This window comes from Thermobia domestica, chromosome 12, assembly GCF_964235325.1.
Source record: "Thermobia domestica chromosome 12, izTheDome1.hap1.1, whole genome shotgun sequence".
Taxonomy (NCBI): domain Eukaryota; kingdom Metazoa; phylum Arthropoda; class Insecta; order Zygentoma; family Lepismatidae; genus Thermobia; species Thermobia domestica.
In genome coordinates this window covers 83,779,588-83,793,950 of record NC_137465.1, presented here as the reverse complement: position 1 = coordinate 83,793,950, position 14,363 = coordinate 83,779,588, and the positions used below count along the sequence as shown (strand labels likewise).

At 36.0% G+C, this 14,363-nt stretch overlaps 2 protein-coding genes across 2 annotated transcripts; both read left to right on the top strand.

The window, feature by feature from the left end:
• Positions 1–6,528: 6,528 nt before the first annotated feature.
• Positions 6,529–7,590, top strand: LOC145666010 (zinc finger MYM-type protein 1-like). Its single transcript, XM_081733116.1, has one exon. The coding sequence runs from the start codon at positions 6,529–6,531 to the stop codon at positions 7,588–7,590; it is 1,062 nt and encodes a 353-aa protein (XP_081589242.1).
• A 69-nt stretch (positions 7,591–7,659) lies between these two features.
• LOC145666009 (uncharacterized) lies at positions 7,660–8,679 on the top strand. Its single transcript, XM_081733115.1, has one exon. It carries the CDS (start codon positions 7,660–7,662, stop codon positions 8,677–8,679), a length of 1,020 nt encoding a protein of 339 aa, XP_081589241.1.
• Positions 8,680–14,363: the final 5,684 nt, after the last annotated feature.

Sequence of the window (14,363 nt, the reverse complement as noted above, 5' to 3'; positions counted from 1 at the left end):
CACAGCACAAAGAAGATAGGTATCTCCATAAAATATTTATTTGATTATTACATACTGGTATTAGCTAAAATTATTCTGGCCGTTATTTTAACACTTCCCTGCCATAAAACGTTAACTTTGTAAAGTTGCTTAAGATAATTTAAGTGCGTTTATATTAATTAATCTAACTCGGATTATATTTTAATATGTTTTGTAGCCATAACTCCATTCTATCACGGTGCTAATTTTAAATTTGCAAATATATTAGTTGCTACAGAATTTCCCTATTCTAATGCAAGAAATATAAATAACACTGGTCAGAAAATTTTCACTTTTTATTTTTTACAGAAACGAAAGTAGCCAATCTTTATAGATTTCGAAGCGCTGAACATAAATATCACAATTAAAATTAGCTGGTAGCTCAGGGTTGCCAGTAAATGTGGGATTTCCTTTTAAAAAATCATGTTTTTCACATTTATTTTGTTAGGTTTTACTCAGGAACGTATAATTACGTTCCTATTTATCGTTGCCGAATATGTTATACCTCTTTCTATTCGTCGATGACCGTACTTTCTGAAAATTTAACAATCGTTTCGGTAACCGGTACCGTTGGGAAATTATATACCCATATATCCGAAAATATCCCATTTTTAGAGGAAAATCCGATTTTTAAAATTTTTTTACTGGCAACCCTGCAATAGTAGAATTATAATTTATATTTAAAAAGTAACCTGTAAATATTGGGAATGTTTTCTGCAAATGCCGTCATGATCGAAGCGAGCCGAACTGTGAAAAAAATATTATCCTTTCTACCGAAATGCCGAAATTTTCCCTACCTTTACAACAAAATGTTACATTGATTTCCGTATGCCGAACAGAACTGCGTGTGTGTGTTGGCGGCGTGCCTGTGTGTGTCCGCGTTCTCTTTTACTGTACTGTAACGTGTGTTGATTGAGAGATGGTTGGTGGTGAATGCATATACAGTAAAGTATTTGAATTAAACTGTGAGTGTTTGTGTTATTTGAACGAGTGTCGGTTTTCATGAAAATGCCCCGCACCTGCTAGAACAATCCTGATAACTTTTGTTACATTTGTGCAGACGCTATTTGTGGTAATAGAAGGCGACCACTTACTGATGCAGTAAGGAAAGCCTATTCATTGTATTTCGGTTGTCGAGTGGGAGACCAAGACAAATCTTGGGCTCCACACGTGTGTTGTACGTCGTGTTCTTCCGCACTAAATACTTGGATGCATGGGAAAAACGTCCCATGAAGTTTGGCGTGCCTGCAATTTGGCATGAACCCACAAATCATGTGTCTGATTGCTATTTTTGTATGACACCGCCCTTGAAGAAAGGAATCAATACCAAAAGGAAGAGAAATATCGAATACCCTTACATCCCATCTGTGATTCGCCCTGTGCCTCATGGACAAGGACTACCAGTTCCTGTTCCCCCAAACGCAACAACATCAAGCAGTGATAGAGAGAATGGTGATCCTACACATCCAGCCGAAGAAGTGCATCCATCCACCAGTGTTGTTGATCCTTCATTTACGCCATCTTCATCCAGCGAAACACACAAAATCACACAACGTGAACTCAGTGATCTGATTAGAGATTTAGACCTCCCGAAGTGTAAAGCTGAAGTGTTAGCTTCACGACTGCAGCAGTGGATCCTTCTAGCTGAAACAGTGCGAGTGTCAGTTTTTCGAGATCGTCAGAAAGAATTTGGAAACCATTTCAGTACTGAAGATGACATTACATTCTGCAGTGATGTTGAAGATTTGTTTCATGACCTATATATTTCATACAAACCGGACGAGTGGAGACTATTTATAGATGATTCCAAAACAAGCCTGAAGGGTGTACTGTTAAATAATAACGACGAAAGACCGTCCATCCCTGTCGCATATGCTGCTTTAGCGAAAGAAACGTACACTACGTTGAAATCTGTTCTACGCGTCATTAGTTAGAATCAGCATGAATGGCTAGTATGTGGAGATTTCAAAGTAATTTCGATTTTGTTGGGTTTGCAAGGAGGTTATACTAAGTATTGTTGCTATATGCGAGTGAGACAGTCGCGCAAGAGATAAACACTATACACAAAAGGAGTGGCCTTTAAAAACAGCTCTGACTCCTGGCTCAAAAAATATTGTCAATGAACATTTAGTGAAACCTCAGAAAATTGTTCTCCCACCACTGCATATTAAGTTGGAACTTATGACATCGGTTGTAAAGGCAATGAACACGAATGAAGCAGCATTCGGATGTTTGTGCATGAAGTTTCCAGGATTAAGTACAGAGAAGATCAAACAGAGAATATTCATTGGTCCACAGAAACGCCAGCTCCTAAGTGACCCTGACTTTGAGGCCACTCTAACCCCTAATCAGCTGCATGCGTGGCGTTGTTTCCGTAATTTGACCACATTGTTCTTGGGAAAGAAGAGAGGCGACAATTACAGTGATCTTGTGGATGAATTAATCCATGCTCATCAAAACATTGGCTGCAACATGACACTGAAAATGCACTTTCTTCACTCACACCTCGATGTCTTCCCAGAGAACTGTGGTGCTTTCAATGATGAACACGGCGAGATATTTCACAGGGATATTTCTCTCATGGAACATCGAGTCGGTGGTTCTGTAGTGTTGGCTGACTTCTGCTGGACGCCACAGAGGGATGCTCCAGACACAACCTACAAGAGGAAGGCAAAGAAACGGCGCATTCATTGAAGGTGAGTGCATTCATTTATGCTAGGGAATAAATTTGTGTACAATTTACTTTTGTGCAGTAATAACGAAGATCCCCGGACAAATTTATTTTTTTGGACAAAAATGTAGTACACAGGGGAAATTTGCGGTATTTCAGTTCAAAGGATAATATTTATTCTCAATTCGGTCTTCTTGATGGCACATAATGTTACCAGTCTTAGAAAAAACTTTTCCATCATTCTTTCCTCTTATTTATTGCAGGATTGCCAGCTGTAGGCAGAAAATAGTCGGAATTTTGCAGAAAGGGAATTTTTCGTGCAATATTTCAGTACATGAAAACCCCCACCCCAGTACAGACTATCGAAATGATAGTTATATTGTCTGAATGTATTGTCCTACAGTTCTGTTCGGCATACGGAAGTCAATGTTACATTTTGCTGTAAAGGTAGGGAAAATTTCGGCATTTCGATAGAGGGGATAATATTTTTTTTCACAGTTAGACTCGCTTCGATATGACGACATTTGCAGAAAACATTACGAATATTGACAGGTTACTTTTTAAATATAAATTATGATTTTACTATTGCAGGGTTGCCAGTAAAAATAAAAAACCGGGTTTTCCTTTAAAAAAAGGGATATTTTCGAATATATGAGTATATAATTTCCCAACGGTAGCGGTTACCGGAACGATTGTTTAATTTTCAGAAAGTACGGTCATCGACGAATAGAAAGAGGTATAACACATTCGGCAACGATAAATAGGGACGTAATTATACTTTCCTGAGTAAAACCTGACAAAATAAATGTGAAAAACGATTTTTTAAGGTAAATTCCACATTTACTGGCAACCCTGAGCTACCAGCTAATTTTAAGTGTGACGTGTAATAATTTCGTGTTCAGCGCCTCGAAATCTATGGAGATTGGCTACTTTCGTTTCTGTAAAAAGTCAGTGTAACCTGTAATCAATGATCTTATCTGTAAACTAGTAAATATAAAATAGTTTTCATTTTAAAAGCATAATGTGGTAAAATATTTGAAAATTTCAATTTTTCCCAACTTTTCCGTTTTTTCCAAGCCCGGTAAAAAACGGTAAAAAACTGTTTTTTTACCCAATGTTTCCGTTTTTTCCAGTGCTTTACAACACTATCAACAAATCAATCGTACCTTAAGACTAATCACTTTCTGGGCGAATAAGTTATTACATAAGCTTTTTTTATATAAAACTTCAAATGCAACTAATTTCACGGTATACTCCGATTTTGACAGAACAATACGTATTGAATTTGTATTAAATAAGAACGTTAACTATTCCATTTACAAATGAACTAACTTGTAAAACAAAAGTGTACGAAATTGTTGGATTAATGTGCTAGTATCATCGAGCGAAACATATAGTGTTAAATTTCTGTATAAACTAACCATTCTGGAAAACAATATCTGACGAACCGAGATATCCCCCACTCGTCTGGCCTAGATCGCTGAACGCTGTGGCGCTCAGGAGGCTCCGGTAAACCTTTTGATCCAACAGGATTCGAAACCTTCCGCCACTCATATGTCATAAGACAGACATTTTTGTAACCTGATATAGTAGCTTGAAAATAGTGATTATTAAACTTAGCAGAAAGATTCGGTGATTAAACATCTACTAACGTACCAATTAAGATCCTATCATTCTACTTTTGCAGAACAGAAAAAAGGGTCCGTTTCCCATATGTATATATATATATATATATATATATATATATATATATATATATATATATATATATATATATATATATATATATATATATATGTGTGTGTGTGTGTGTGTGTCTTTTAGCCTAATCAGTAATAAATCCCTTTTACGGAGATAACCAGGAAGAGTGCGCGAAGTCTTGATGCGCTTCAAAACTATTATTGTAAACATGATACTTTTTTTAAATTAACGAACAAGTGATTTCTTATTTGCTGTATCTATATTCATATAGGAAAGTTGTACTTCATATCAGGCCCGTAGCCAGCCTGATTGCTTAGGGCGGGCAATGATGAATACTGAGGGGGCAATGGCAGGGACCTTGAGGAACACAAAAACTCTTTCTCTCTAATATATACATATAGTTTTTGTTCCTTGAGGCGCTTGTCGTTGTCAATGTCTATGTTCATTTATATATTTATTTATTATTTATGGAATCTTTAAGAAAGTTGAAACACTTTATTATGCTGATAAACATTATCAGTACCAAATCCACGACTATCAAATATAATCATTAACATTTTTTTTGTTAAATTAATGATGGTATATAATTCAATATATATTTTAATACACTAAGTAGTACTAAAAGTAAAAAAAAAATATTTTAGGAACATTTATTAACTGTTATCTAAATTATAGTATTTTGGAGCTACAATACTTTTATTACAAGTAGATTATGGAATATTTTTATGTATAAAATTTAAGAAACAACCCTGACATAAGTAAAATAAATATTTTTTTACAGTCCTTATATAAGTAATCACATCAAAGGGAATTAATGTGAGCACTTCGCAAATTCAGTTACAAGTTGGTCTAGATCTAGTGCACGCAGAATATTTTTGTTGTAAGCCAGGAGAACGAGGTCCTATTTTTTTCTTTCATGTCCCATAGACAAACGTTGAGGTGGAAAGAAAGCTGTCAGATGTGAGAAGCAGTTTTCGACCGTGGACGTAGAAGACGGAATAATTAGAGCAGCTTCTGCAAGCTTCTTTAGGCCCGAGAAACCCTCGCCATATGTTCCAATTTGTTTTGTGAGCTCTTCCAGAGATGTCTTGTTGATCAGTCGATTTGCTAGATTTGTTTCCTGCTTCAAATTCTGAAGCACTTTGCAATGCAGGTCTTTGTACTTTACATCACACAGAGGTTTCAAAGTTTCGACACTTCTTTTCTCGCTCAGTAAGTGGTGAATGGCACCAATCACAGCTGTCCCTGTCTCACTGAATCTGCTCCGAATTTCTTCCACGGAGATATCGAGAACTTCGCAGAATAATCTTTTCAGCTCCTCCTCGTCTTCCTTTCCCTTCTCCAAATGTATGCCTTCCAAATCAACAACCGAATCAGCTAAGCGACTAGGGAGTTGCATTTGCGTTTCAATGGTTGCTGAATCGAAGTGTTTAAGGCATATGCCTTCATTGCATCGTGAAGGATATTTTCAAATGTTCCTTCGTCTTGCCGGCAAGACCTGAGCTGTTCCGTTACCGATCCTATTAACTTCACAGCGGCATCAATGTCCAAATCTCTTCTTTGTAGCAGTGCGTTTGTCGGTTATAGCAGAGGCGGTCACTCAATGGAATGAAGGGAATGAGTCATTCCCGTGTGATATAGGAATAAAATAATATTATAAAATACTGAAATAGTTTACTTAAACTTCAAATTATTTATGTTAAAACCTTTTTATTTTACTTATTTCTAAGTTTAAATACGCCAGAAGCTAACGTAGATAGTCATTCCAACGCTCAGCTCTTCTGATGCATTTTGCGCAGCGCGACCTAGTCGGAAATAACCGGCTCAATTGCCTTGCCGTGCCGTGGTGTTGCGAGTGGGAATGCATTTTTGAAAGCATTCCGTAGGAACAAGTGTGTGCAGGTGTAATGCAATTTTTTTTTTGTTTCGAACTGCAAATTGAAATAACCTAAACTGTTTCGCGGAGTAAATATTTATTTTAATGAGTTAAAATTTGGATATTCAGGATTATACTTGATTTCTTCAAGAAAAACGGATTATTTCGCAGGTTTGTAAAGTGCATCTCTTTCCTAATACCTGTGGCGGCTATGCTAGGAAGGGAATGACTGTCCAGTTTGCATTCCATCAGCTTTTAACCTATGGCAGCGTCGACGCAAGCCAGTGAGGAGAGTGGGGTGGGGGAAATACAAGATTGTGCATGCGTGTTAGAAACTTTAAAAGGGCGGTCACTTAATCCCTTTAGTTTTCAAGATAAAAAAGAAATAATTTCACAAGGACGATATACACCCGATCTGTCACATATACAAACAAAAACAAAACGCTGTATTCGTCATTTTAATAAGCAACAGTATGAAAAGACAGACTGGTTATTTGGTTGTAGGAAAACTTCAAAATTGTACTGCTGGCCTTGCCTGTTATTTTCAAACGAAAAAGGCACTTGGAATCAGTCAGGGTTTGATGACATGATCAATTTATTGAAAGCCACGCAACGTCATCAGCAATCACAAAATCATATTCGATCGCAAATCTGTCTCACAACTTTTGGCTCAGTACGAATAGATTTTCAGCTAGACCAGCAACTTAAGCAGGAGACTATTAAGTATAACGAGCAAGTGAAAAATAATAGGAAAGTTGTACGACGAATGATTGATGTAGTTATATTCTTGGCTTGTCAAGAACTTAGTTTTAGAGGCCACGTGGAAGATAAAGACTCGGTTAACAGGGGGAACTATATTGAATTACTTCAGTTATTAAGAAAATATGATGAAGTTTTAGACAACCATTTTCAAACAGCTACAGTATTTTCGGGACTGTCAAAACATATACAAAATGGCCTGATTCAAAGCGTTGCCACTGTCATAATAAATGAAATTAAAAAGGAAATAGCTGATTCATCTTTCATTTCTGTGATATTAGACGAAACGAGTGATATATCATCACATTCTCAACTCTCAACAGTTGTAAGGTACATTCTTTCCGATGGAGAAGTTGTTGAACGATTTCTGGGCTTTACAGATGTCAGCTCAAATCGCACTGCAAACGCTTTAGCACAACACGTTTTCCAAACCCTCGAGAAGTGTAATAGTGGTTCCAAACTAGTCGCTCAGTGTTATGACGGTGCAGCAGTCATGTCTGGCGAAATTAATGGCCTTCAGAAGAAAGTTAGGGACAAATATCCTGATGCATTGTTTATTCATTGATTAGCACACCGGCTTAATTTAGTACTCTCTCAGTCAGTGTCGGCTATCAAAGAATGTAAAATTTTTTTCATGACACTTAGTGGTTTTGCCTCTTTCTTTTCAAATTCCACAAAACGGAGGGCAGCTTTAGATTCAGAAGTTAAGAAGAGATTTCCTAAAGTATGTCCCACTAGATGGAATTACAATTCAAGGCTTATTGAAACAATAGTAGAATACAGAAATGAGTTGACAAATCTGTTCTATACTATTTTAGATAATCCACAAGAATGGGATAAAGACACATATCATGAAGCCCGGGGATTTGATTCTGTGCTTTCTGACTTTGAGTTTAACTTCTTGCTACTAACGTTCAGCGAAACATTTTGTTTAACGGGCTCCCTCTACGACGTACTCCAGACCAAGTCACTTGATATAAATTACTGCATTAAAAAAATGAAGGAAACAGAGGAAATTCTGAAAGTCAAAATAAATAATTTCGATTCAATCGCAAATGTAGGCCCTCCCAGGAAAAGACGTTGCACAAATGACGGTAGTGATATGAAAACACATTATCGTCGTTTATATTGTGAAATATATGACGACATATGCAGCCAGATTGAGCTTAGATTCAGTAATTTAGGAACATTGACATTTCTTCAGTTACTTGATGAAAATAACATAGAGAAACCATTCCCAGATGCAGAATTTTCTTCACTGAAAGAAAGTTATGGTCAATACTTCGATTTTGCCCGGCTCAGAAGCGAACTCTGCGTTGCATATTCTACAAATGAATATTTACCAATGGGTGTTTCAAAACTACTTATCTATTTGAAAAGGACTGGATTGTCATCGTCTGCTTTCAAAGAACTCTATAAACTTTGTAGTCTGATTGCCACAATACCAGTTACAAGTTCTACTGCTGAACGCTCTTTTTCTGCGCTTAGACGAATTCACACATTCTGCAGAAACACTCAAGATCAAGAGAGACTGTCTGATCTATCCTTGATATCTATTGAAAAAAAGTTGGTGAAATTGCAACAAGCTGAAAATGATGATGAGTTTTATAATCGAGTGATTGAAGACTTTGACAAAAAAAAGGGAGGAGAATAGATTTAAAATTTAAGTGAGGTAGTAGATTTTATAATAGGTTGATTCAAGAGTTTTTCAAGAAAGAAATAATATACCTAAAGTTTAGGTTACATAGTGAATTTTATGATCGGGTAATTGAACAATTTGACAAGAAAGGAAGAAAAATAAACTTAACATTTAAGTGAAGTGTTAAACAGTGGTGACATTTTTTCTAGCGGATAATTGGAGAATTTGACAGGAAAGGAAGACGAATAGACTTAAAATTTAGGTGACATGGTGAATTTTATAATCGAGTAATTAACGAAGAATTTGTCAGGAAACGATGGAAAAATTTAAGTGACAAATGAGTAATATAAAATATTTCAGTTGTTTGTAGTATTAGGTACCATAACAATTGCTTCCCTCATTCCATAAGTCACCGACCGCCACTGGGTTATAGATATCCAAGAACCCTGAACATGAGCTCAGTAAGGAAACAGAAAGTCTTATTGGAGATCTGATGTAGTAAACCGGTAGCCAAGAATTGAATAACTTCCATCACACTTTTCACATAGTACCTATTATTCATAATTACATCACTACACACCTTCTTCACGACCGTTTCGCCCGAGTCCTCACGTTTCCGTTGCTCCAAGTAGCAAGCCACAGCGTGCCTATGAGTTTCAGAATCGGCGTGATGAGAAAATCCCTTACTTTTCTCGGTTGCATGCTTCCAGTCTCTGAAACCATTCTGCACAAATGAGGGATCACTTTCTTGACGGATATTTTCGGCATGGGAAGCAAAAGACAGCATCTAACATAACAGAATACTTGAGCCAATCCCACGTTTTGTACCATATTGGACGTAATCGTCGAATTGAACCAGAAATGCTGGAACCTGGAAAATTTGCAAGATACGGCTGAGCGGGTTTTGTATCGCCAAGGTCTGATACATGGTGGAAATCAACACCAACATGGTGGAAATCAGATGTTTGACGTTTAGTTTCTTCTTGACCTTCTACACGTGTTGATACAGATGACCCTGCTTCTAAATTAGTTTCATTTAAGATAACTTTTGCACCAAAAAATGACTTGATGGATGTCTGCTTCATATTTAGAGATGGAAAAAAGCCGGCTTTTTTGAATCGATGGTTTTTTTCACATAAAAAGCCGGCTTTTTGTTTTTAAAAAAACGAGAATTTTGGAAATTTTGGCTTTTTTCATTTTCATGATTTTTCTATCCAAATAGCTTTCTTATAGTATATTCTATAGTTAGATAAGATTTCCACGACCTGAATGCCATATTTAGCTCTGTAATTCACCATCAAGATGGATGGAGCACATATTTTACGAATTAAAGCTAACATGAAGAATGTAGTATTTGAGGGCAATTTTACAGGTTATTTAACTTTATTTTAACTTTTGAGTTATTGACATTTTTTTCCTTCTCTAGATCATTTTAGTTTGTCATCCGTGTTTCATTTCTAAGAGCTTAGTACTCCAGCTTCTAGCACGAAAGTTAAACTTACGTTTTTCTATATATCCGTCAAAGCATACGTTTTTCAATATGTCCGTCAAACCGTATTTGCACATTTCTGTTATACTGTAGTTGTGCAATGATTTAGTAATAATTTTCCAGATACAACCTTGAATACCAATTTATACAAATAATCAATAGCGGATTTAGAAAAGTACTTTGGGAGGGGTTTCTCTTATTGTTTCGTTTTCTAAAAAGTCCTAATTTTATTTGGGAGGTGCTTGAAGTTTATGAGTATAGGCATAACTAATATTTCGTTTCGTTTATATGTTTAGCAATAATCTTCCGGATATAACGTTGAAGATCATTTTATACTGAGAATCAGTGGCGAATTTAAAAAAGTGTTTTGGGAGGGGTTTTCTTACTACTGATGTTTAGTTTTTCTAAACATTCGTAATTTTTATTTGACGGGAGCTTAAAGTTTATGAGTAAAGGCATAACTAATAGATATTTCGTTCGTTTTAGACATTCCACAACTTTGGAGAACAGGCTTCAGTCCGAAAGACCGATCCTCTAACCTTCGCAAAACCGTCACTGCTGGTAATTAGTAATAATAACGATTTAAAAACAATAAGAAAGGAAGTCGGCCAACTCCTACACTCCTAGTCGGCCAGTACACTCACTATTTCTATATTCTCAGATGGAATGAAGGAAGGCTTTGTCAGAATGGTCGAATGCTGGGTTGAATCCCGGACTTCCCGATAGAAGCGCAAAAGCCAACCACTCAGTCACGTTTGTTGTGCAGTTGTATTTAGCTTAACTTAAATATATTCCGTAGTCTTTTTTTTTCTTTTTTGTTCCGTAATGATATGTTGAATCCCTCTTGTTAAAAATTCAGAAAACTTGAGGACTGGGTAAACCATGATGGTGGTCAAGGGCGCCCATGTTGTGGTTTCTAAGGAGGGGAAGTATAAGCGACGTTTCAAAAATAGTTTCAAATTTTGCTGTAACTAATGTAAAAATCCTATTGGGTTTTCAATATTCTGAAGTACATTTTCCTCTAGGGGGGGCAAGCGCCCCCTTAATTCCCCTGATGGGCGCCCTTGATGGTGGTTATAAAAAACTTGACTGTAGAATTTCAAGAATATACAGAACCATGTGCAGCCTTTAATTGTATCATACAAATCTAAGTATTTCTCTTATGTTTTATTTTAATTTTAGTTTGTTTCAAAAAGAGGGTATGGAATATTTTGAAGTAAAAATACTACATACAATTTTGCTAGTTATTTGTGTATTTTTTCAAAGAAGTTTTTACTCTTAGGGTTGCTCGTTTACACCAGCTGTTTTTTTTAAATAACTGGTTTAAACTAAAAAAATTAAAAGAACAAAAATGCGAATCATGTGAACTTCATAGTGACGTTTCACATATCAAACCATCTGCATTAGTCTTATTTCCTTTTCACCTTTTAATCAAGGTGTCCCATGTTCAATTGTCGGTCGAACCACAACCCTTCTTTCATGTGTAAACCAAGTACTCTTTCGGATGTCACTTTAAGCGAGTCTTCTCCTTGATAACCTCGGTATTACGTAAGGATGTTAAGCCTAAACATACAAAACGAAACCAAATTATATATTTCTGCATGCCTGTTGTTTTATAAAGAAGCGAAGGTTGCTTAGATATATTGATTAAAATTGGTAAAATTTATCGATTGCCTACTTAGCTTCCAACATTAGCTTGGATTGGACTTTCAATGATACCTACATACTAAATTTGTAATTTAATACCTCAGTTTTAGAAAAATAAACACACTGCTGAACAAGACTGCACTTATTTAATATAAAAACACATTTACACGTGACGTTTCGATCTTCTATCCAAGATCCTCATCAGACGTGAGTGAGACAGAGATCCTCATCTGTGTTTATTTTTCTGATTTTATTCGCAAGACGTTGACTATGATTGTGTGTCACTCAGTTTTAGCGTACTGATTATAATACGTTGACCTTTAAATTTTACATGCAAATTAAATTTTACAGGATTTTCCCGTTATTGTTTTACATTTAAAAGAATGACGGGATTTTCCCGATGGCTAGGGCGGGAGTTTCTCAATTTAAGAAATTTACTGACCGGACTTCTTTAAGCTTATGGGACCTCTTCCAGCATAACCCCGTTGTTGAATAATAACACAAAGGTGAAACAAACTTATTTCTGTGAATATGTAATACAAATACATAAAGCAAAATATCTAAATTAAAAAACCTGGTTTAAACCCCAAAAAAGCCTGGTTTAAACTGCCCCCCCAAAACGGGTTTTTGGCATTTTCAGAAATAACCATGGTTCTTGCCAACTCTGCTTACTTTTGTATATAGGAGGTTAAAATGTGTTTATTATATACATTGGTTAATCCTTTGGAATTCATAATGTAAAAATGTTGAAGTAAAATTGTTTAAAATATCTTTTCGAAATTCATGGTTTACTTTCGAGGTTTTATATTATTATCGGCATCAACCACTAATTAAATGACTTTCTGTGTTATAGAGAAGCGAAACAAAGTCTGCTTTATCGATTTAAAGCAGAATTTTGAAAAAAGCCCAAAATTTCCCATGCAAAAAAGCAAAGCAGAAAAAACCGTTTTTTTCAATAAAAAGCCGGTTTTTTTCCGAGCCCTTGCATCTCTATTCATATTTATGGCGTTATAATAGTCAGTAGAGTAATTGGAAATGTCTGGCGAGGTACATTTGCCTGTAGTTCATTTTCTACTGTTTTTGTTTCCTTCTGGAAATCTGCTAAGCACTCTGCTCCTTATTATTGCGCGCAATTATAATTGTGTGACAAAATCATTTAAAATAATAGGTTCGGTGTTCTGCTGCCGTCGTGATTTTTCTCTCTCTCTGAGTGCATATAAGGAATTAACGTTCTTTTCATTCCGTATATTTGTAAACAAATCTTGAAACAAATGGTTCGGGGCCACTCAGAAAACACAAAGTGAGCCGATGCAAACTGCTATTTAGAAACATTTTACAATCATTGATTTATTTTCGTGGGTGTTCTCCGCAAAGACTCAAATCACGTGAAAAACAGCATTGTTGCCGCTTTTACAATAAACAAAACTTCCGAATTCCCCACTGATTTTTTGTATTTGACTATTCTAGAGGCACATGTACGTTTTCTCCAGACATCCCAGTTTCGGTACCAGTTTCATATATGAGACATGCGTTTTCCTTGCACTGTAAGGAACATGGACATGTTGCATGTTTTAAACGTTAATTACAGGCACAAGTGGGACATGTATTGTCAAGTCGGCAAAACAAATGTATTTTACCTGCAATGTTACACATGCACAAGCCAGGCACTCACATTCATGTAACATAGCCTTTTTTGGGTTAATTTTCATATGGGTATTCTTTGGAAGGGCATCTTAAGTATATCTAGCAATAACTGTTGTTATATCTAGCAATAACTGTTGTTTTTCGTAGAAATATACGCCACGTTCAATTTCATTTGTTAGTAGTAGTAAATGCGCGCGAAGTTCAATTTTATTTAGTAAACAAAATCACAAGATTTTCCTATTTGGGATTTGCTGAAACAATTTGAAACTTCTGGACAACGTCTTTTTAGAGCGGAAAAAAATATTTTAGCCCTCCCTGGCTACGGGCCTGCTTCATATATAGAGAAGCTCTGAATTTCTAAACACCAGCATAAGACATTGTAATTCGACACTGTGATTGTACACTCCGAATCAAAAAAATTGCGACAGCTGACGCCGTCCAGCTAGGCCACCCAATATACATCTTATCCCATAATCATGTCTGTTAAAGAGACCCACTCTCCCTCCTCCTTTCTTCTCTCCCATACTAAAATTAGCTAATAACATGAACGCAATCCTAATTTCATACTACACATGTAATAGTATCGATAAAATGAAATAACAAAACCGAGACGAAACGAGATTCATAAGTTGATTTAGGGAGAAACTGAAACGCATACAATGAAAAATTGAAACCAATGAATGTCTATTACACAGAGGTTCAGATATGAGGCAGAGAGAGAGAGAGAGAGAGAGAGAGAGAGAGAGAGAGAAGGCAAGAGAAGAAGAAAAAGAAAATTGAGAACAGATAAAAATGTGGAATTTTAAACTTAGTAAGAAAACAACCTAACATTATAAAGTTCCGTTACCAGAAATCCAACAGTAATATAGGAATAACGTTTGTTTTTATATATTTTTCAGGACTATTCGAATATATAGAG

Bases quoted from the DNA above. Each gene is read 5' to 3' on its own strand.
- LOC145666010 (XM_081733116.1), top strand. From the start codon at position 6,529: ATGGCAGCGTCGACGCAAGCCAGTGAGGAGAGTGGGGTGGGGGAAATA.
- LOC145666009 (XM_081733115.1), top strand. From the start codon at position 7,660: ATGACACTTAGTGGTTTTGCCTCTTTCTTTTCAAATTCCACAAAACGG.